This window comes from Anser brachyrhynchus (assembly GCF_964034855.1).
Source record: "Anser brachyrhynchus genome assembly, chromosome: 5".
NCBI lineage: Eukaryota > Metazoa > Chordata > Aves > Anseriformes > Anatidae > Anser > Anser brachyrhynchus.
The window spans coordinates 59275892-59300393 of NC_137699.1; the positions used below are offsets into that span (position 1 = coordinate 59275892).

The 24502-nt window shown below is 42.9% G+C and overlaps 1 protein-coding gene across 5 annotated transcripts in view; it reads left to right on the plus strand.

Annotated features, from left to right (window-relative positions):
* Positions 1–24502, plus strand: part of KCNH5 (potassium voltage-gated channel subfamily H member 5) — a 165454-nt gene continuing 140952 nt past the window's right edge. For all 5 annotated transcript variants that reach the window (XR_013952402.1, XR_013952403.1, XM_080596361.1 and 2 more), the window contains exons 1-4: positions 1–155; positions 12303–12426; positions 18138–18244; positions 21935–22063. Coding sequence is in view for 3 of the 5 variants with exons in the window: in XM_080596361.1 (XP_080452487.1) it covers positions 83–155; positions 12303–12426; positions 18138–18244; positions 21935–22063 (433 nt within the window). In the remaining 2 variants the exon portion in view is untranslated. The remainder of the gene's footprint in view (positions 156–12302; positions 12427–18137; positions 18245–21934; positions 22064–24502) is intronic.

A 24502-nucleotide genomic window follows, 5' to 3' on the forward strand; every position in this document is an offset into this window, starting at 1 on the left:
CCCCCCCCCGCCGCCGCTGCCGCCGCCGCCGCCGCTGCAGCCGCTGCCGCGCACCCCCGGCCCCCGAGCCCGGCGCTGCAGGATGCCGGGGGGCAAGAGAGGGCTGGTGGCACCGCAGAACACCTTCCTGGAGAACATCGTCCGGCGCTCCAGCGGTGAGAAGCAGCATCCCCGCTTTTCTCCGGCCGTCCCTCCTTCCGGCCGTCCCTCCTTCCATCTGTCCATCCATCCCTCCGTCCATCCATCCCTCCCTCCTTCCATCCTTCCCTGGAGCTCCCTGCCCCAGCCTTTCCCTGCCCTGTCCCCTCGTTGCCTTCTCACCCCGCCGTCGGTGCTGCAGGCAGCGGGTCTCTAGCAGGTGTTGGTGTGAGCCCCTTCTGGGAGTCAGGGTTCCCCCTTTTCATTTCTCTCCGCTCACCGGCTGGTTTTTTCCCTCTTTCTCCTTCGTTGGTTGCCCAGTGTTCGGGTTTGCATTGTCTCATTCGGCGTTTCGAAGTCTTTGCAATTCTGTCTCACTTTAAAGCGTGTGGCGACGGTGCCAGGAGAGAGGACGAGGCAGTGCCCGTGGCTGGGGCGATGGTAAAATCCTGTGCCTGGAGAAACCTGTAAGAAGTGCCTGCAGTCACTGCTGTGCCGCTCCTGTGCTGGGCGAGCAGTTACGGGACTGGTTCAGAACCACACGGGCGGAAAATAATTCCCTGCTGCTGGGGCTCGCTTTCCCCTTCCAGCCCATTGCAAAGCACTGGCCAAGAGTGCTGCACGCAGCTCCGTCAAAGTTACGGTGTGGCTGCAGGCATCTCTAGAGGTGTGTGAATGTAGACGCGGCTTTAGGCAAGTCTTGTGCTGCTTACCTTCTGGTTTTAGCTAGTTTTTGCACTGGCACGGAACTACTGAAACGTGAGTGCTTGTGCGAATGAAGTCTGGTAAAAGACCTCAACTTTGCATCTCCTGAAAGGTTTCTTCTTGGGCAGCCCGACCCTGCCATGCATGAGAGTGGGAATGGGAAAGGTGGGCAGAACAGAGCGTGGAAAGAAGTTTCCATGTGCATTATTAATCGAGACACTAATGTGATGTGAAATGCTGCCGAAAAGTGTTTCCTTCCACCTTTCCACTGCACTGGCCTGGATTTACCTCTCGTTCATACTAACGTAGTCTGGTGTGCTGGCTTGAGTGGGTTTTGATGGTGAATAGTGAATTCGTGAGCCACTGACTTCCACGGAAGCAGCAGTGGGCTGAGGACCTGGAATTTAAAACCTTGCATTAAGGCATCAACTTTTGATTGACCCCATCAGCTCTTGTCAAGCTGCACAATCACTAGAAGCAAATTTCCTGCAATAGTGTATTTATTTACCAGAATATTGAATGCAAGCTTAATTAATAGGGTTTTATATAGCACTTTCCCTCTGATAGTTTCAAAGTGGAACTTAATTACACTTTACAGCTCCTTGTGGAAGAGGGCACACAAAGGTGTTGCCAACATGTTCTTGAAACTGGTGTAACAGGGGCTCGGGGCATCGCGGTTGTTCTCCCAGGGTCTTGTGGCAAGTCGGGGGCAGAGCTGGGACCACGGTGTGGGAGCACCGTGCTTTTGTATCGTGTTCTGATTGAACCACATGTCCTCCCTGTTGAAAGCTCAGTAGAGCTTTGAGATGTCAAAACCCAGAAAACCTCAGCAGGCTTTTGAACATTATACTTTAAAAACACATTAGCCCCCCTCAGGTTTTAACCTTGCCTAATTTGGGCGCATAAATGGTGCTGATCTGGTCACTCATTCTGCTTTTTCTCTGCTTAAGTGTGGTGTTATGGAGTCAAATCTGTCCCATTGGACAATGAAGCAAAAGGTGGATTGGGAATCTGTTTTTAACTCATGTTAGCGGTCAGTGTTGTGCCCTGGAACATGATTTAGTTTTTATTTTTGTCATCCAGGTCATAGCCTTATTTGTCCTTTATAGAAATAGTAATTTTCATTGGATTCTGCACTGTTTAATCCGAACTTAATGGTATCCACTAGAGCAAATCTGGTTCAAGTATCTCCTGCCAGTGCTTGGTAGAAGGCAAGGATTTGATCTGCTGACTGTGTGCTGGGTTTTGTTTTTATACTTGGATTCACCAGTTTCAGAGAGATTTTTCATCGTCAAGTTGAGGAACAGGATAAAGGAAAGAAGGATGATAGTTTTTTAAAATACATCTTCAGCATCCTCAAAAAAAGCCTTTCCATCGTCTGTCCTAGTTAAAGAACACTCTCTTTTGAGGTTTCTCACGCTTACACAATGCCATCACACTTCTTGTCCATAAATCTTTTCTCAACAACCAGGAGAAGGCTTGTAGATAGAGGTAATATCTTCTATTAGGCTAACAGGCACAGCTGGAAAAATTAGGTATTTTGGCAGACAGGCTCTTCTTCAGGTCTGAAATGGAAGCGGTGGATTTCAAAAATGAAATGCGGGTGCAGACAAATTATTCAGAGCTGGCAGAGATGGATCCGAACAACAAAGCATTTACAGAGAAAGTTGCAGTATCTTTAAAGTGTAGAAAGTCAGAATGGACCTAACGGGAGCTGTGTGCGCAGAGAGCGTGATGGCCGGCCTGGTGTTAAAAGCAGCCCTATGTTTCATTTTCGGCATTATTTAGGGTTTTGCTGTTCAGGAATGTCATGAACATTTCCTTTTTGCCCCAGCTTTGGCTACAGATGAGGTTAAAATCGCGAGGGAAATGCTCCTTGTGGGTCAGCTGTGAGCGAAGCGCCAAGGAGTGGTGCAGAAGGAGCCGGGGTGACCGTGGCACAGGGTGGGATGTCTGGGGGACCCGGGGTGCTCTCTGCCTGGGGGCCTCTCTTTTGAAGGCAACTTCAGACCTTGGAGCTTACCAAGTGCTGTAGAGCAGCGGCTGACGCTGCTTTACGGATGGCAGCACCTTGCAGGAGGCTTCCAAATAATTTTGGGGTGGGCAGTAACCTCTGAGCTTCTTTGCAGGTTGTCGGGCCACCCCATAACTGTGCTCTGCTCCCAGCAGACAAAATCTTCAGGAAGGAACAGGGTCCCTCCTTAGCCCCACTGCTGCTCTTGGTCTACATTGACAAGCCCTCCGGGCACACAGGCCTATCTTCGGGGTGATCAGTGCACTCTGCGCAATTAAAATTTATTCTTTTTTAAAGCAGGGTGAAAATGCATGGAGTAAAGTCCTTCTCATTGGGAGCCACAGGTTGATGCGATCTCTCTCCAGCCTCGGCTGTGCACTGATCTTGAGAACACCAGGTGTTTCGCTAAACTGAAAGAAAAAGTGTTTTGTGGGAGCAGTGGGTTAAATCGCATTAAGGTGACTGCTTTCTACTGCCATTAGTATTTTGGGCTTTTAATAAGGCCCTTCCTTAGGGCAATGGTCTCTCCTAAGATGTTCTCAGCACTCTGTGCCTGTTATTACTATTATTATTACGGGTTGCTCCTTCAGTGTAGTCAGAGCTTCTGCTGGCACTGACCTCGGCTCAGCATCACGGAGGTGGAATGGGAATTTGGGCAAATCCCTGGAGCAGTGCTGGGCTTCGTGGTCCTGCCCCGCCTGCAGAAGGGACACGGCGAGTTGAGACGCAGGCGTGGGGCAGAGATATGTGTCTGTCTTGCCCATCTGCCTTCAACTTTCACATCTTGTAGCAGCAAAAGCATGAAGCTTGCATTACCAGCGTAATTTGCTTTGGATGTAATTTGGTTGAGGTTGGAAAAAGGTTAACTCTAGGACTCTGTGGCGATATGCAATAAAAAGTGCTAATGGCATGGAAGCGGGGCATAATTTAGCGAAAGACAAATATGATAGCAGCCATCATTACTGGTTATTGTTTCTGTTGCAATAACTCTTAGAAGCTTCCTTGGAAAAAGGCGTCTTTCAGGTCTTTCGCAAATATATTTGACACTTGAGCTGAAATCTTGGCTCTGTAAGGAATTTTACCATAAGCTTTAATGAAGCTAGCATTTAATTCTAGGTCTTGCACGGCTTAGCACCATGTTCCTGCAAATCATCTCCTCCAGACAGAGCTTTACACCCTGTTGGGTTTGATGGGGAACGGATCAGCCCAGTTCCCAGGTGACTGCATTGGCAAGGCAGGTCCCCCAGGAAGGAGGGGACGTGAACATCACACCTATAGCACTAAGACACCTCTTCATTTTTATTAGACTGTTATTACTGACAAAATAGGTGTTTGCTCTCTCTCCCATCCTTCCTACTACCCCATGTAGCATACCCGATTTCTTGTAGGCAGGGTTACAAAAACGTTGTTCTCACTGAACAGGACAAATGTAGGCTTCTTTCCCTCAAATTAAAACAAGCTGCATTTTCATCAGCTCCAAGCCAAATTACATTTGGAGCAGAAAAAAAAGCTCTTTAAAGCAAGTTATTTCAAATTTACAGGTTGTCTGTCATTAGGGATCCTCTGCAAAGAAATCTGGACCTCAGCACTTGCTTAAATCTCTACTTAAAGATGCTACAAATCGTGGGGCAAAAGTTTCCATCCTCCAGTTATGTTGGCTGTGGGGAAGTTAGTGAAGGGATGATTAAGGAGCTTAAATTATTGGGGCTTTCTTGGGTGCAAGGTTGATTTTGCAATTTCTGTGGCTGCAGGGGACCTGCTGATATGTAAATCAATGCAAAGTGGAGTGTTACACTAAGAAGCATTACTAGATGACATTTGTGAGTAGTTTTCAATTGCAAGGGCCTCGTTTTGTTTACTCCTTCGGTGAGTTTGGCCAAATCCTGGAAATTAGGTAAATCTGATGCCTGCTGAAGTCGGGGGAGATTTAGGTGGTTTAATATAAATTTTTAATTTTTTAAGTTTTTCATTACAACAGCTCCATACCATCATGTTAATGTAGACCCCTCCCAAATAAAGGCGTATCATTAGTTAAAGGAATAACTGGATCTTTACAAGCTGCTCCTTGATCTCCTTTACAGCTTTGTCCAATTTGCATGTTATCTTCTTAATATTTCTTTCTGTGCATCTCGTTGGGAGCGGGATGGGGTGGGAGAGATGTTCCCTGGGATGTCTGAGCGCTGCCGAGCACTTGCCACAAGAGGTCAGTGTAAGTGTTGTGGCGTTCCCAGGTTAATGTTGAAATCTGATAGAGAAGAGCAAAATGAAATTATTGATTTTTAGAATAAACATCTAGTGTTTTTTTTTTTTTTATTGCCGTTGGAAGGAGTATACAGCCAAAGACTAATGTCAGGAAGTTAAGTGAGCTGTGGAAGTACATTTAATTAGCCTGTTTAATAGCATACTGCTTGGTGATTAGCCTGGATTTTAAGTTATTCTCCTGGTGAGCTAAGAAAATAGTATGTTTTTGGTTTGGCAAAATTAAGTAATAGAAGAAGATTTTGGAGTCGGCTCCCTAATAACCTTCTTTGCAGAAAAAAGTCGGTCTTAAACCCCTTGTTTATGGAGCACGTTCAGTGACTGGCAGTTTTGATTGAGAAGCCCTGCCTAACCCAGATAGCCAGGACCCAATTCTGCACCTGAGCGTGGTGCTGGTGGCATCTGAATGTTGCCTTGTGCATAGCCCCTTACAAGCCTGAAGCAGCACCTTGCTGTGGGGCTGGGACCCGTTCTGCTGACATGTTTTGCTTCATCCCCTTGCTGGATGCTTGCACAAGCAGTGCTGCACGATTCTCTGCCAAAACAGGTTTGGGGAAATTTGGCCAAGCTCTGTGAAGCCGCAGCCATGGCTAGCTGCAGGCTGTGCGTTTGCAAGGCGAGCCCCCGTGTCTGAACATCTACCCTTGGCACGATTTTCTCATATGGGAGTGTGAAGGAAGTGCTCTTGTTTGTCTATAGCTAGAAGTCTGTTTTTTTGGTTGCTCCCCGAGGGTGCCGGTGTGCCTGTGATGAGAGCTACAGCTCCAGTTTAAATTCAGTCTCGCTACATCTACGTTGTGCTCTGTATAATTTTAATAGAGAACATCTTCAGCATCATCATTTAGAAGATAACCAGAATAGGTGGGGATTGGTTTAACTGTACGATAAGGGAATGTGTGGGGGAGAACCTGTGATCAGAACTGGACGAAATGCCATTTCTCAGGCAGCTCATAGGGACGCTCCCTTGTCCGTAGGGATCTGAAACTCTTGCTGAAGTCAGTGAAGTTGTGCTGCAGTAAAGGAGGAGGACCAGGGTGTCTGTGGGATTTCACATTCAGAATGATTAAAGTTACATTTTAAAGTTTTTTTTTTTTTTTTAAAGATAAATTCGAGGCAGACTCTAATCTTTCTTCTTGGGCTCGCTTGCTAAATTGCTGGAAGCTGCTGTGCTCCTAGCTAAGTGACTTACACGTGGATTTAATATCTCAGCCAGCATTAGATTACTTAGATTTTGTTTTATTAGAGGAGAAGCGAATTGGGGCAGGAATTAGAACATTTTTGCATTGTTAGTATGGTATCTTGCCCTGGGTTTAGTCCTCCATGCATTTTCATAATACAAGTATTAAATAAAAACAACAGTGGTACAGAAAGGTGACGTAAAGAGTTTGTCCTTTGAGAGTTTTTTCAGGCAAGCAACACTTAATGTGCTGGATAAATTGGATGACACCGATGTTTTGCATGCTTTAAAGACACCAGGGAAATAATAGCTGTGTTAGAAAACAGCAATGTGGTTTTGTAGTGAGGAGCACAAAGTGCTGGCAGAGGTTGCTGCTTCAAGCACAGCAGTCTGCCTGCAGCCGACCCCAAAGCTGGAGGGATGTTGGTGCCTGCCGAGGCTGATTTCGGAGGGCAGTGCCCATGCAGGTCTGCCAGAGGACTTAGGGTTTTGTCGTATTCTATAGGTTTGTCTTGAGCATGTAGCTGGATTTGCTGTATACAAATGTCATTGGAAATGCATAGAATCAGGGCTTAGAAGAGCTAAAAGAAACAACACCCAAGAATATTTTGTAGAATACCCCCTTCACAACACACCCACCCAGGAGACCCACGAGTTTTACAAGGTGGTCTGAACCAGATTGCAGCAGTATGCTGATCCTGTGTAACTACAGGATCTCTATAAGGAGAGCAGCCTGACAGCAGTTCAGGTGGTTTGGGGCTTTTAAAAGACAGCATTAGAAGAAGAAAAAAAAAAAAGAAAGGCAAATTCCAGGCTTTTCACAGAGCCTGTCTGGTCTGTGCTGCACTTGCTCTGCGTAGGAAGGGCAGTAATTCTGAAGGACAGCTCTGTGTGAGATTGCTTGAGTTAGGAATTTACTCCGAGATGGAAACACTGCTGCTTCTTATTATTATTTGTGTTCTGCTACTGCTTCATTTTTTTAAGCATGTTTTCAATGGTGACTTTTCTAAAATGATTAGTTGCATATTTTCTTGGGAAGGGATGGAATTCTGAAATGGTGATTTAAGCAATTTTGCTTACAAGTGGTACCCAAGCATTCTTGAGGAAAGATGATTGGAGACAACTTTTCTCACTTGGCTAAACATATCTCCTGGAATGATTTAGCTGTTCTTGCTCTCCTGTGATTACATAACATGAATTTTACACTGCTTTGGGCATTTCACTGGTTAAGAAAAAATTGCTTGCACACAGTGGTCATTTTTTTTTTAAACAGCAAAACAAGGCTCAGTGCTGTGTTGAGTATTAGCTAGTGCAAGATAGACAAAGATTAAAGGCTTGCTGCTTAAAGCACAGGCTGCCTTTATACAGAAGAGTCTTTTTGCAAAGTAGAAGCACAGGAATGGCAAATATAGTGCCTGTAACGATTGTTTACCTCAATTGTGTTTTCCAAATCTGAAATTCTGCTAACAGTATGACTTTAATATCTAAATTCTTTGCCATCTGTATTAAACTTCGTAAATAGGAGAGTGATATTAGCTAATAAGAAGCCTGCTGACTTCCTAAAAGGAATCTAGCAGCTCTGAGAAGGGCATGTCTGCTGTCTAAGCCCTGCTTCCCTGCTCTCTTGCAGACACTGGTGTTTAGATGGGTCTAGTAAAAGAATGCATGCACCTTATGGATTTGTGCTGGGGACTCTGTGTGATAGATCAGAAAGCGGGATTGGGCAGAGAAAATGGTGGATGGAGGCAGTAACATCAGGACAAGCTTAAAAATAATAAAAAAAAAAAAGACTTTTATCTCTAAGCAAATGGAAAGTAGATATGCATTTTCAGGGCATTGAAGAAATCCAAGAATGAATGCATTACGAGACACTTCAGGCTAATCCTTACTACGGAAGTTTTGAAGTTAGCTGCGTGTTGGTCTCTTCAGTGTGTGATACATCACCACACGATAATTTGGCTTACAGGTTCATACTGTTTCATACATCGAATCAAACTGTTGGTCTGTCAGATTCACTGTACTACTTTCAGCAATGGCCAGTACCTGGTGGATTGGGAAGAAGTTCCCAGCCTCCACCATGAAGTACTTGTGAGATCGGGTGCTGCCGTACATGGAAGGAGAAGATTTTCCTTTCTGGGCTGTAACACTGACACTGCGCAAGTTTCAGTTGCTCATATCTTACTGGATGTGGAAAGTGAGCTGCATTTATTCACTGCCATCCATAATGTCAGCTGTACTGGACAGTCCCTCTTGCGATACTGGTCTTTCAGTGAAGTCATGGTATACTTAAAAAGTGAGGAAATTCATCTCTTCAGGTGTAGACATACTGGTTCAAGTCTCTGTTGTCCATTTACTAGCTAAACTCTGTACAGACTTATCCTTGAGAATACCTCCAATATAATCTTTAAAAAAATGTAGCATTCAGAATATAGCTCTTACGTATTGAATCTAACAGCATGTCCATCTGTGGACATCCCAGTGCTGCAGTCCTTGCATCTGCAATTGTCAGACCTTTTGTTGGCTCCTTTTTGTCTTTTCCTTCTGAAGAAGGTGCAGAACACCAGTCTGCTCTGTGGAAGGCCCGAGTGGGTTGACAACTTGCCTCTCCCGTGGAGGGAGGCTGAGCCTGGGCCTACCTTGCGGAAGGCAGTCCTCGGTATGCTGCGATGAAGGGCTCGTGCCCATACCCTAGAAAAAACTGGTTGTGGAGAAGTCTTTTGGGTCACTCCAAACAAGAGCTTTGGTGCCAACCAACTATTGTAGAGCGTGGGCCACTGGGGCAAGCGGAGGAACGGGAGGGATCCTGGGGTTTGATGATGGAGGTGCACCCTGCGAGCAAATCCGATGGAGTGGAATTCACCATAGTCGAATTAACAGAAATCTTAATTTGAGGCACAACTATAATTGAATTTTTTTTAACAAGGAAACCATGTAAGTGGGTTATAGAAGTATGGAAGTTGGGCATGAAGATGATTTTAGCCCAGGACTGGCTGTTAGGGCCCAACTCTAGAGGAATTGACTGCAGAAATGGACTTTCACAAGTGGTAAGTGGTAATGATGTGCTGCTATAAGGCAGTCTCTCCTCAAACTACCCAAAACTAATGGAAGCTCTTCTCTACTGTTGTTGACCAAAATTAGACTCCAAAATGGGGACATATTAGAGACTATACAAGGAGTCACAGCAGAGGATTCTGGTTATAGACTGGCCACTGTGAAGTTAAGTCATCTGGAGTTTTTGATCTGGACAAATTTTAGAAATAGGGAAGAAATAATACATGTCCTGGGGAAAATAACATGACTACCTATAAAATGTAGGGTAGGCACAGAGTCCTGCAGATGCTGAGACTTGGGCACACAATAAAACCCCAGGGTCAGACGCTGACCTGCTCATCCTTAAATTTTATCAAGCTGCTCACTGAACAGAGGCATTAATGAAACATGGATTCGTATAGCTTTGTGCCTGCAGTTAGATTCATTGGTCTCTAACAAGATGCAAACGTTGATTCAAGATTTTTGTTCAGGTGGAACAGGGCACACACGTTCATATTCACATGCTGAGCATGGATGAGTAAGCCTTATTTGCTTAGAAGACAAGTAAAAAAAGAAGTCAAGTAACAGAGTGTTCGTGGGGACACAGGAAAACATATTCTAATATTTGGTCAAGTTACTAGTACATATGCTATGTATATATATATATGATCTAACTTTATAAGTACTAGTATTTATCAACTTAATTCTAGTATCTTTTTTTCTTGCTGTATGATGATTTTTTTTTTCTTGAAAGATCAGTAGTTTGGCTTTGTTGTATCTTCTCCCAGCATCTTGGATTTGATCAGCTTAATGAATGCCTTAGCAATTATTTTGAGACCCTTAGGTGTAAGGAAGTAGAAAATCCATAGATGATGACCAATAAATGCTGAATGTCTGCTGGTGGCTGCAACGTGTATCTTCTGCAGTGTACTCTGTGTCCTGAAACAGAGTTCTGCAGTGGGGATACACAATCAAGATGATTATATCGGACAGAGAGGTTTCAAAACCTGCTTATGAACTGTGGTCCTCTGGGAGCACCCAGATGTGCACAGCATCCATGAGTGAGTTTGGATATCTGCTGCCTGTAATCACCCACCTTGTGCCCAGTGTATCTGGGTATGCGAGCAAAACTGTGGTGAAAGATAACCCTATAAAGAAGTCCCTTTCCAAATCAAACCTTGGTTTGACCAAGAGGGCTAATAGTGGTTGTTTCCAGCAGATGCTGTAATCCATGTCTGTTGCTGGCTGTAGTGACTGAATCTCCCTTTGGGCAGAAAAACAAATTTTTAAAGTTGGCATGTAGGTTTAAGACTGTTTATGATGAATTCAGATAAATTCTTTGAGCTTAGAAGTGTAAGACTTCACAAAATCTAAACTATATCTCACATTGGGTGGCTTTAAAATATTTTTCAATCTGCTTTTCTGCAGAAAATCTATTAATTTACAGATTATTATTTTCCAAATTCAGGCTTATAAAGAAAAAAGAAAATACTTCTTTTTTCAGTACACTTTTCTTGTTCAATAGGATAATGTTTGAGTAATATACACTGCAATCACGGTTATAAATACCCTGCAAAGGGCACATATAGCTCATAGAAACCCAGTGTCACATTTATGTAAAAATAATGCGTGCACCTGAGTGTATGTCTCAAGTAATTGACATAACCTAATAATTCTTCAGCTATTATGAGATTTGCAAAAATTCTCTCTTCCTTTTTTTTTTTTTACCCATGAAAACTGCAGAAAGGAACCTTTTCTATCATTTCTATACAGCAGTGATTTTAATAGTATTTTATATAGTTGTGATGGCTTTTTAGCGTCGTTACCAGTTAGCTCCACAGCTACCATCAAAATAAACTGAAAATTATAAGTAAAAATAAGCGAAGCAAAATAAAAAAGCTTTGAAGATCATCACAGACTACAGCTTGAGAACCTCTACTAAGCGATATACTAAGTGAGAATATTATTTTTGAAGCAACATTAGGAACATTCACAGTGTTGATGAAGATAAAATCCCACAACATGTTTGACAAAACTGGTACTTCCTTTCTCAGAAAAGCCTAGCTAAAATCAGGGATGGAAGAATCCTTCCAAACTAGCGAATAAAACTATTTTAGGACTAACTCGTAACATGTTGGTGCCAGTCCGTGCGTATAAACTGTAGGCACTGACTGAAAGAACGTATGATTGAAGCAGTATTTAAGCCTGAGTTCAGCCTCCTAAAAATACACCCTGCCCATATTTGTGTGTTTACAGCAATTGGTACAGAAAAATGTTAGTGGGATGAACCAAAGCCACCTTTTTGCATTTTGATGTAGACCGCAACTGAAGTTTGATGCATTTTGTGTAATTTCAATGTATAAGTCCCTTTGGCATTCATCACTTCTGGTACCAAATTCTGCATGGGTCGCCTCATACCTACCCTCCTGGGCGTAACGTGGCTCATGGTGCACCACCGGGTGCAGTAGGATATCTCGCCTCTGCTCAGCTCTTGGCGCTGGCTGTCCCTCATCCCAGGGATGGCTGCATCCTGCAGAACATGCAGGGACCTGCCAACAGGAAAATTTTACTTATCTGATACAATAGTGTCATCAACAGTCTTACAGAAACATATGGCTCAGCATTTAAAGCTCAATTTTTAAGTTAATTTAAGGTTGGTTTCAAGATAAATATGTTTATATGCACATAAAATGAAAATGAAAATCAAACATGATAGCTTGTCCAGATGTTGCGAATAGATGAATCCTTTCTAAATTGTGAACTAGTTGGTGCTTATATCAGCATGTTGTTTTTCTAAAGCTCTCCTGTTTCATCATGATTTCCTTTCTGATGGCCGTTTTGCTTTCAGTGCTCTCTGAAATTTCACGATGGAAGTTACCATTGTGTGTAACACTCTACATCTGCTGTGTAACATGAAGGATGTAAATGTACTTCGCCTCTGACAGCAGCTCTTTCTCTCTCTTCTCTTTTTCTTTTTAGAATCCAGTTTTTTGTTGGGAAATGCCCAGATTGTGGACTGGCCTGTAGTTTATAGTAATGACGGTTTTTGTAAACTCTCTGGATATCATCGTGCTGACGTCATGCAGAAAAGTAGCACTTGCAGGTAGGTCGACTGTCTCTTCATTGCCACTTGATGCACTTCCAAAATTATAATCTGCTGGCAAGAAAAAGTAGGTTTTAAAAAAAGGATTGATATAAGGAAAGCATTGTTTTGCGGAAATTAAGTATTAAAGCAGGCTTTAAATGAATGAAACCAGCAACTTACCTAGGACATAGCAAAGCACTTAACCATGTGCATTCAGTTCAGCACATAGCTGACTATCGTCCAGTAGTATCAATGGTTAGTTCCACCAGGATTAACAGACTATTCAAATACTTAATGTTAAGTCCTTTGCTAAATCTGGGGTAGCGTTTAGTCCTGCAAGACTTAATCCTAAATAATAAAAAGCTAAATTCCAGATTTCTTGTTTGTTTTTGTTTTTTATTTAGAACATCTACAAATTTAATATATTTCACTCAAATATTTTTGGAAAGCAAGTCAAGTCTGCCTGGTTTTGCAGTTCCTGCTGTCCTCTGGTAGTTCCATAAATGCAATGAGCGTTTCAGGAATAAAGACTGTTCATTGGAAAAACTTTTTAAAAGTTTTAGTAGTGAATGAGGATGAACTAGAGGTGTTCCCAAAGAGTGGTGTGGTGTGTGTGTTTAAATATTTTGAGGGCTTATTCTTTATTCTCCCATTTGAAATTTATCCCTGTTACTATCAGTATGAATGTGCTCTAACAATTCAATAAAGAAAGCAGGATATTTAGGTGATACATTTCAAAAGCTTTTTTTATTTAATAGATTTTCATGAATTCTCCTGTTTACCATGCCAGGAGGTCTGCAGCGTGCTATCCTGGAGCCCATATTGGTCCCTGTTCTTACACACACACAGAGCACAGTAATGTGCAAACTGCATCTTTATTCCCAAGAAGGCGATTAGGCTGATGATGTATTTACTCTGTGCATTGCAGCTTTATGGCTTTTTCCTTTTGCTGGTGGTCTTTCAGGAGCAGGCAGCTGTGATTTATGGTTAGATGTGCATCTGCGCCTGCTCTGCTGCATCCTTTAAAAGGAGATGCTGTGGAGAGAGACTAAATCCCTAATGCATGTGTGGGTGTGTGAACAAAGTAAACCAGGGATAGGGGCAGCAAGAAATGGCCAAGATACAAGTTTGTGTAAGTTTTCCCTTCACGCAATCAGGCAGTGACCAACTCCAGGGCTGCACACCTACAGGGCTGAAACGCTGATGTGTGGTCGCTGCCCTTGTCTGCCGAAAGGGGAAAGCCCTGGGGGTCTGAGGTTGCTCTGTGCAGCCAGGTGTCCTCTGATGGGCAGTGGAAAAGAGATGGGCACATGCAGCTGACAGGAAATATTAACTCACATGGTAGCAACAAAGTCAAAGTACTAGGTGGGGCTGGAAGAAACAGCGTTATCTCAGTCTTCCCAAATATGCTTGCATGCTTCCCCTTTTGCTCTCTGTTGTGCTGTATGTTGAGTTGGATGTGTTACCCTGTGAGCCAGCGCTTTTACAGTCTGTGCATGTTTAAGTCATTACATATACAGAATGGGATTATAGGGAAATGTTGGGGAGATGAAGGTTTAGCAATACCTCACTGTTAATAATTCCCCTGTGCCTTAAATACTGAGGGGACCAAAAGGTTTAGTACGTCAGAGTGCCTTTTATGAACGTGATGGACTCTGGTTGGTATTTGTGAGCATCCTGTTTTGACCACACTCAAGTGAATCATATGGGTGCAAATCTAAGGAGAAGTTATTGTGGAAAATGAGGCTGGTAACAAAGATTTAAATTCATTTATTTATCTTCATTCTACATATCCAGCTCTGGATTTTGGAGGTACCTCTCTCCATTGAAAGCATGGCCAGCACTTGTTTTGTGTGTGGACCTTAGCTGGTGGAGTTATCTTCGCAGTGTGATATTTCCTGCCTCTTAGGGCTCACCCTGGTCTTCGCAGGTTAGAGCAGAGCTGGAGAGGTGCTCAGCGTGATCTGATGTACCCTTCTGGAGAAGTGTCTTTGGGGCTGCTCTCTAATGAAGAGCTTTGCAGCTGTGTGGGAGGGAAAATGTTGGTGTGTGGAATGGAAAACGTGGGTGTGCACGACACCAAAAATTGCACGTGTAGCTGCAGCCAATGCACAGAGTAAGTGGCACAAGTGAGTGCTAAAACGCACAAGATTTTTAGGTGGAAGAACTTGTGTGCTTGTGCAGCGTTGCTGTGCAAAATGAAAATGAGCTGACAGTATGGAGGGAGCAGGGAGGGCATCTGCAATTGCTGCACCTCTGACATTCAATTAACCGTGCAAAAGCCCCTGCCTGGAGGTGCACCGTTAGATTAACCAGTGCCTAGGAAAAGCACTTGTTTCATGCCCAGTTGCCCACAGTCACGACAATTTGTCTTGATGAATACATTGAAAGAATAATCGTCTCCAAACCATTAAAACCCTGTTTAATGTTGCAAATAATATCAGCATTGTTTAAAATTGTTTCTTACCAGTAAGTTCAGTCTTCTTGGCAAGCCCTCAGCAGAGCAGGCACCCTTTGGTGGCTGGGTAGTAGACCTAGTACCATTTTGCACTTGCCGTTTGCTCCAGGCTTTGCTCTCCTTACCCTTCCTTGCACCGGGCTGGGAGTAGCTGGGTGCTGGTTTTGTTTTTAAAGAGGAAACCTGCTTTGGGGCCCTGTTTACGAGTTGCCTTCCAGCTGTACAGAGGGAGGGATTTAGATCTGCTGGCTGAAGTTGCGTACAGGTTGTGTTTCCACTGAAACACTTGCAGCGCTGCGCTCAGCATCTCCCTTCTCCCTTGTTTTGATTTACTGCCACTGCGAGCGGGATGAAAACGTCCAAGAGCCCTGGCCCCAGTGAAGATCATGGCAAAATCCCCACCATGCTCAACGAAATGGTGTTTTGCGTGGTGGGTACAGAGTGCTAGACTTGAGACAAGTTAAATTTGGTACCAGGATGTTAACTCTGTGACGATACTTTCCTGTACGAGAAGACCCCTTTGCACTGCCAAAGCTGTGCAAAGGAGTCTTGCTGCATGCCAGTGGGACCCAGGGAGCTGCCCTGTGCTGCCTCGAAGGGGTGCCCGCTGCTGTGCTTGCAAAGCTTTGGAGCTACTGGCACGTAGATCAGCATTTGCTGTTCCTCCTGGGTAGCTGCTCAGTTGTAACTGATGCCTTTCCATCCAACGCTTTTGGATAAACAGAGCTGTTAACTGGATGTGGGATTGTATGCCTTCTGTGCTTTATCTGCCCCCTAACCTGGTTAAAGCCTCACAAACAGCCACAAACACTTCTCTGGCACGTGTTGCAGACCCGGAGCTGCTGTGGTGGCACTTTTTTGGATCCTGTCAAAGGACAGGAGAGAGTGATGCAAAGCTTTAGATGTGGCTTTTCTGTGCCAAGGAGTGCTTTCAGAAGGAGGCAGGAGCACAGGCGTCTGAAATGACGAATAGTCTGTTGCAGGGATGGGGAAATTATCTAAGATTGTGCCTTTCTCTGCGTGTTTCAGTAAGTCTTGTTTCTCTTTGATAAGTCTATTTTCTAGGTAGTAAGATCCCCAGTAGCAGGCTGGTTTTGATATTTGTGTCTTGTACAGTTTGCACTGAAGGCACTTGACAAGCAATAAATAACAAAAACATGAGGCAGAAAAAGACAGAGTGATTGACTGAAGAAGTAGGAGTCCCTCCATGTGTACAAAATAGGACAGACTAAATTAAATTAAACCTGTGATAAGCAGAGATCTTATATAATTTATACAGTGAGCGGCTTGGAGGTCCCTTTGGTGCCTGCTAGTAAAAATCACCCCCTGAAAAACATTTGTATCCTTCCACAAGCCTTTAAAATGTCTGTTTATATGTGAAAATAATGCAAGATTTGAGTTTTACAGGTTTACTGCACTAGTAAGCTGACTTTAAAGCGTAAAGCTTATTGATTGTATTCAGCAGAGCTAACTGCTATAGTCAACCACTGTTGAGTACGGTTTGTCATTTTAATGCTAATTAATGATGACTTTCTGTATTATAAGCCATGTAAAGTCATGCACTTCAACAAATTTTAATTATTTTTTCCTTCAGGACTAAGAGAAGCATTGTTTTTAAGTCTCAGGACCACAAAAAGAGAGTTCAATTGAATTGAATAACTAAAACATCAGCTCTTATTTTGTCTTGCAGACTTGAGCAGTCTGCTTTACCTCATCAGTGCACTAAAAAAAAGGGTTAGATTAAAAAAATAGCATTCAAACTTTTGTTTGTTGTCAGCTCACGTGTAAATGTAGAAAAGGCTATAGGGAAAGAAAGGCAGGCCATTTGAAAATGAGTAGAAAAGTGCCCGATGAGACATGCAAGTGCTGTGACTGGTCCCACGGCCTGTGCCTGCCTGGCCAGCACCTTATTTTGGGAGCAGCCCCATCGCCTCCCTCGGTCACTTGTGTAAAGGAAAGATTCACCGCCCAGCCTTCATTGAGTATTTTAATGCTTGCCAAGTCACTAACCACTGTGCTGTTTTATTGTTTCTTTCAGAACAGTAGACGTAAAATAAATGTTTATTGAACCTTTGGAGGTCTGTGGATCGATAAAAGAGAAGCTGGATTTAAACCACGGAGGCACCGATAGCTTTTCTTTTTCTCTTTCATGTTCTCAGGGTTGTCTGTTGTAGGTTTCAGCCGGAGCTCACACTGTTCGTGAACAAAGAAAACGGGTTGGGGGAGAAGCCTGATCAATTAAAAGTGTATTCGTCCAAGTGTCTGAAAGCTTTTATCCCTTGCTCCATTTTCCTTCGGTTCTATAACTGGGAATTTGCACAGGGCAGTCTTCACCTATTTTTAATCCAGGGAAGAATGACGAGAAAAGCCTGGCTGTTTTCTTACAAAGGCTTTCAAAAATAAGCTCGGGGTGTTGGGTTCACTTGCACCAGCTGAAAGTCTGACCTGGAAAAGAGTGCAAAGGTGATGAGATGGTCAAGCAGCAAGAAATAGTGGAGTTAAAATCAGCCTTTTGTAATCTCTGTCTGGAAAGGGACGAGTCTTCAAAAGTGTTTTAATGTTTTCCATATTTTCAGTGAGGTATCAAAGAAATGTGACATACAGTAAGGAAAATGAGGGTGAAATTGGTTATCTTTGGTGGTAGTGCACAGTGGGCCAACTCATTCACTTGCTTTCTGTGTGATTTTTCAGAGGATTCCAGTTATTAGTTCTCACTGGTTAAATCCTACCTCAATTCTAGTTGCTTTTTGAGAAGAAGGATTCAGAATATCTTGTCAGATGCATCTTGGCAAGATTAGATTTGCATCCATTGATTCAGCCAACAGCCCTTACCTGTAGCAAGTTCTGTTCTTCCTCCAGCAGCCTTTTCAGGAGGATTGAATGAAATTTGGGAGTTTTTGGAGGTTTTGCTTAATATTCTCCATTTTCACAGCAATATTCTCATGGCCTGCAGCTGTGGCAATAATGGCTTTATAGGATATCAGCTCTTTTTCTAACAATATGCCCTTAAAGATATGTTCAGAAAAGCACTTAATGAAACGTTAGATGACAGCAAATACATCTACTTTACAGAAAAAAGGCAGCCATGGTTATTACTATTGTAGGTTTCATAACAGCCTTGTGACATTCGGAATATTTAAATGAAGTGTAAATCATAGTTAAACTTTGGTAAATGACTGAATAGCATCCCCGATGGTTATGCAGTCTAAGGCGACTGTAACAAGCTGTTGCTTGTCTAGCAAAAAGAGAAAAATGTTTTTTTCTTTTTCAGTTTTATGTATGGTGAACTGACAGACAAGAAGACCATTGAAAAAGTCAGACAGACTTTCGACAACTACGAGTCAAACTGCTTTGAAATTCTCCTCTACAAGAAAAACAGTATGTATATATTAGTTTATGATGTTGGGAGTGATAATGCATATTTATTATATATTATAGTATGCTATAAACATTATATATAGTGCATATACATATTATGTATTATACCATATTATATATAATGTGTTTTATTATACTATATGTATTAAATGTAATATATTATTATAACTCTATACTATAAGTATATGGGTACATATATATATTTCAGGTTGGAAATTAGGAGAATTTTTTTCCCTGAAGGGGCAGTCAGGCATTGGAACGGGTTGCCCAGGGAGGTGGTGGAGTCACCATCCCTGGGGTGTTCAATGAAAGGTTGGACGTGGTGTTTAGGGACACGGTTTAGTGGGTGACATTGGTGGTAGGGGGTGGTTGGACCAGATGATTTTGGAGGTCTTTTCCAACCTTAATGATTCTCTATATAAGTACTTAATAGACTAAGATGTTCATTTTGACATAGGGGTAAATTTTGGAGCAAATTGTGGAGAAGAAATGGGTATTTTGCTCACCACTGATCAAGGAAAGAGCTTATGTTTCAGGACAACTGTTCAGATTGCCAAAGCTAGTAGGTGTTTCCTGGTGTCTCAGGTCTGAATCCCTCCTTCCAAAAAAAAAAATAATTTTGAGGAGTTGTATTCCTGAAGGGAATCTTGACTGGGTTAAGTGAAAAGAAATTCTGAATGAAATTTCCCCTCAGGAAACATCCCCAAATGTCTGCAGGTGAGAACGCACACCCTGATTTGTGAGTGGTTACTCCCAGCAGCAGCGATGTGTGCCTGCAGTAAGCACTGGTGAGCCCTGGGGGAGATGCTGACTATACTTGACTGCCCCTTCTCACTGCAAGCTCACATAAACCCTTCATGACTTTGAAGAGAGCGTTCAGGATACCTCAGCTTCTGGAAGAGTACTCATACGCTTATGCTTTATTTCCACTTCCCCTTTCTTGCCTAAATTTACCTGTATGTGCATTTAAACAATAGGGATTGTCTTCAGATTTCTCCAATTCTGCCTGCTTCAAAGCATTTCAGTAAACGATAATTAAAAAGAGAAGTAAGAGTGCCTCTGAAGTCCAGCTGTTCCTGCAGGTGCCCGTGATAGCCCTCCAAACCTTAGCCCTCCTTTTGGTCCCTCAGCAGGCGGATGTTCTCTGGATTTCCTGCCTCTCTCCCCTGTTCCTGTACAGGTGACCTGCGCACACCCTCGCAGTGGGGAGGCTTCCTGGGACAGACCTTTGTTGTGTATCTTTGTGGGTGGTAGTGCTCAGCACCCCCTGATGTCCAGGTGATTGCAGAAGATCCCAGAGACTCAGGGATTTTCCCTACCCTGGCTTCCCTTTTTAAATGGGCTGGTAGCTCCTGCTTGGCATGGGCCAGTCCTAAACTAAATTTCTTTCCATTATATTTAAATATTAAAAAGAGGAAAGCCTTATCTTTGTCACTGTTCTGTAACTAGCCAGTTGCTTTTTTTGCTTTGGGCTGTGGATTGCCCGCTTGAGCTTGATGGTGTTTCAGAGATTTATTGAGCTGCAGTTGCCTTAATAAAATCTTCACCTTTGCCCAGATCTCCGAGTCTGTACTTTCTGTAAGATACGCAGGATTATAGGAGGACTTCATGGAAAAGTACTCATTTTTCTTTTCAGTCTTGAGCCAGTTCCCATCCATAACATGTTGCCAGCTTTCATCTCCATCACCTGAAGCCCAGCACTTCAGCCTCTTGCTAACATTAACAGCCTCACCTTTTGGCTCCAGTTCAGCAGCTGGTTTGCCTTAGGTTTGCTTCCATTTGTCATACGCTGGTACTTGTGAAAGAAGCTTCTTATAGAAACTGCATGCTTATCATCCAGGCTGAATATTGGAGCAGATAAGGAAATGAAGAATAGTGTCTGTTGGTATGAATATACCTGTGAAAAATGTGGAGTTATTCTGTAGAAAGGCTAGTGGTTATCACCCTGCATGCTGCTTCTCTCCTGCATGGAGCTTGCAGAGCACATTTCCACCAACATCTCCAAGCTGTAGCTCCAGAGGTGCTGGGTATTTTTGTTATTTTATCGCAACCTTTTCTTTCTCGCTCATTCCTTTATGCTTTCAGCAAATTTAGATCTTGAGATTTTCAGGTTGCTTTCCCATCCTCCTTTCTTTCAGCCCAGGGGTGAAGTTTAAGAGCTGTTGTTACCAAGCAGCATCCATGTGGCTGCTGGCTTCACACGCTCCCTTGGCACTCTAACCCAGTTAGCCGATTTCAGGTTCAGACCTGCAAGTTTGCTATGAATTTCTGCTGCTTTACTGCATTCCCTCACATACGGTCCTCAGCTCTACCCACCCAGCTATTTAGCACCCACGTAGACATGCATAAATGTGTGGGTAATACTCAGGAAACCTCTTTGCCTGCTTTTGAGCCCCTGTCCAGATTGCTGTTTCTACAGCACTGTCCACCTTGCCTCTCTCTGATTTTTCTCAGGGCTGTTGTACAGGTTATTTTGTCTACTTACTTGTGGAGCTTTTCAAAGGGTGCTGATGAGTTGCCAGGTACAAGTGAAAGCACAGTATCACTCTTGAGAGCTGCAGCACTCTTTCTTAGAAGTTCTGAAAAGAGCCTTTTATCTTGGGTTAGCAACTGGGAATTGAGATAATCAAGTGATCAGCATAATGGCTCTGGAATTACCACTGAAAGCAGTCCCCCATCTCCCCCACCTCTCCAGTTCACTTTCAGTGAGTTACTGCTTTAATTCCAGCAGAGCACTGCTGAGTTTTGCCATGAACCCCTGTGGATTTTGACCTTCCCTACAGCAGCCCTGCTCCAAATGGGTTTCGTTGCCCTCTGGGCATCCATCCCTGGCACAGCTCCCAGATGCGGTGTGTTAGAGGAGATTTGGAGGGGCCAGCTGTGCCCTGGGATAGCAGTGGGTGAGCAGCTTGTTTCAATGTCTCGGTAGAAAGCCCAGATTTTAGCTCCTGAGCACTTGCAGGAGCCCTCTGTGGGCAGTGAGGCTTTACCATAAAACCATTCTAACCACTCCGACACTGTAAGCAGTTTTCTGGCTGTTCATTTGATGAATGGTATAATCTGAAAATTATTTTCTATTTAGTTCAAAGCCTAAGTATAGATAAACGCATTGCAAATTTGTTCCACTCGGCAAGACAACGAGGAGATGGAGGGTATGACCTGAAACACAACAGGAAATCCTATCTCCATACTTGTCCAGATAGGACATTTAAATTTTATGTCTGAATTAGTTCAGGCCCTCTTAAATAACAGAGTAGCATCAAATTTGGAGCATTTGACGGTACAGTCTAGCAATTTTGGTTTTGATAGCTCCATATTATGTGAAGAAGGATTCAAAGAAATCCTCAGTCTATTTTTTCTCACCTGACTACCCTGCAGATACCAGGTTAGTGAGACATGATGGTAAAACCAAGAGCAAGAGGGGAAGAGTAATACAGTTATCTCAGGGTGTTCTCTTTCCGGTTATCAGCTTGTCCATTTGGTAGCATTTCCCCATTTTAATGAATCTGTAAAAAATAAGAATGTTGTTTCCTCTTGAGTAAGTGAAATTAAAGGTCTGGGACATGTGGAAATACCTCGATGTGCTCCTGAAAGATGTGTGTATCATATGATGTATGAAGTATTCTGTGTATGGGCTGGGGAAGGGTTGTGTTGCACCACACTCCAGCGTCACCTTTTTCTCTGCTCCAGGAACCCCGGTTTGGTTCTACATGCAAATTGCTCCTATAAGAAATGAGCATGAAAAAGTGGTTTTGTTCCTGTGCACTTTTAAGGATATCACTTTGTTCAAGCAACCAATTGAAGATGATTCAACAAAAGGTAAATATGAAATATACTAATATTTTCTTGTAAATGATAAATCGTATATTCAAGCTGAGTCCAGTGACAGGGAGATGTCATGGCTGTGATCTTGCTATTAGGAAATGTTTCGTCGGAATTTTGATGCCACTTTTCCAAATTATTGATTAAAAAATAAAGAACTATGAGCGGAATATTCCCTTACAATGCTTTGTCAGAGCAACAAACCTTCGTTTTCCTTTGTAATATCACTACTTCTTCACTACAGCTGATGTTTGCTAAAAATAGCATGGTTTTCAGTCATTATAATACTGCGTTGTATTGGGAGAGCTTTCTTCTGCAGGACTAGTGTCTTTTATTTATCAAAACTAATTTCAGCTCCTTTGTGCTGAGGTGTTGGTCTTTACTCCGTTTCTCTTTCTTGGAGATGAGATGGGAAAGAACAGCCCAGCTGGGTCTCTTCTTACTGGCCAGCAGTGATGTCTGCGTGGCAGTGGATGTTCTGCCTAGTATTTAGCAGCTGCTGCTGGTGGTGTTTGCTGAGGTGTGCAATGCTCTCATCACCTGATGACCTGTGCTACACAGGGAGAATTGGTAGGGAAAGGATCCAGTAGCATCCTCGCCTTTGGTTGTAGGATGTCTTTGGTGTAAGGTTCACATGTATATTGCTTTGGGTAAAATAATGCATGTTTCCATAAAGAAAGGCATCTATCCTATGGGATCCATATCCATCTTCTGTAGGAAGTTGCCTTGTGGTAATTTATTCCTTGCTCTGTTTTTCTGTTCCTGCTTGGAGAAGGCTTGATTTGTCACTGAGAACAATGTGCCCTCTAAGCCATCTTGTGTAGAATAAAACTTGGTGTCATTTGAATGCAAACAGGATTTAAACTACTTTCTGATGATATAGATAACACTTATGTGCTTGGATAAATGACAAGTAGATTTATAAAGGCAGACTTCAAATAAAATGAAAGACCTCTCTTTGGGCTGACATCAAATACGAGATTTTTTTTGCCTCCAGAGTATTATCTGTGAAGTTGTAAGATCGTGATGTAGGAGAACCTTCTCAGCCACCATAAGCCTCTCTGCCTCTACAATTCAGCTGGTGTCCTGCAAATGTTCCTTTGGATTCACAGCCTAGGAGATTTGTACTTTGGGGATGGAGGGATGTGCTGGGGGAGCTGAGCTCGCCCTCTCCCCATCTGAGGAGGAGCAGGATCCTCCTGACATCCACTACAGGAACAATACCTGTTCCTATGGGAAAGAGCAACAGCTGCAAAGTGAGTAATGCATGTACTGCTGTCCTCCAGTGAAGGGAACTGTTAGTTACAATGCCAAGTATTAACTGTGAACACCACAAAATATTGTTGTCAGCAGCCGAGAGAGGTTTGACTGCATGTTTAAGGAGTACTTACTTCTGTCAAAGTCATACTTAAAGCAAAAAAACAAACCAAAAAACCAGCCACATCTCTCTTCAAGGCATATGACTGGAGTCTTAAGAATTTCCTCAGGATGCTTTGATTAGAGCATGGATTAACATTGATCAATACATCCAGCAAGCTCCATAATTACAAACCATTGACCTGATGTTTTTCCTTTTCCTTTTGTGTAAATCTGAGTTTGTTTTTTTATATTGATAAAATAGTAAGAAAAAAAAAACCACATAACCAAATATTAGCAGCATTTTACTACAAGGATGGAATAACAGCACTGTTGCATTATTCTCTGCATCTCAACTGGGTGGATCTGCAGGATCCCACTGCACTGGGATCAGAGCACTGTTTTGTCAGACGTAGTGCTATGAGACATGCATAATTCATTGTCCTTGCAGATAACATTACAATGTGCTTAGAAGCTGTCAGGCCACTTGCTTCTTGAATTATGAGATTGGTAAACGTATATATTAGAATTTAGGGGAGAATTTTTAAACTTTTGTAAAAAGCATTTCAGTAAAATACTGCTGGGATTTATCATTGAAAGGGCTATTTAAAAAAGAAAAAAAAAGATTTTTTTTCTTCAGAAATTCTGCCAGGCCCATGCAATACATAATACATAAGTAACTATGGCGTAGATGAGTTACTGTCTATTACTTATGGGAGCAGTAAATTTGAGATAAAAAATTCAGCAGAAATAAAATATTGATGCCATTATGCAATAATCTCTCCATACTGATGTATTCTGCACTGTTTGAAAGTATGCAGCTTTGTTGTGAAGCTGCAGTATATCACGTTCCTACGAGGTACAAGGGTTTGGTATTTAAATCATAACGATGGGTGTAGCTAGGCTGCAGGATGTCTGCGTGTCCTGGCTTCTGTAAAGAGATGGTTGTGTTTGCTGGGCCCACTTGCGGTGGCTGTGATGCTGTTGGCATCTTGTGCCGGCTTTGCACAGGGGACTCAGATCTGCCCAGAAGTACTGGGGAGCTTGTCACGTGTGTGAAAAGAGGGCATTAAAATAAAA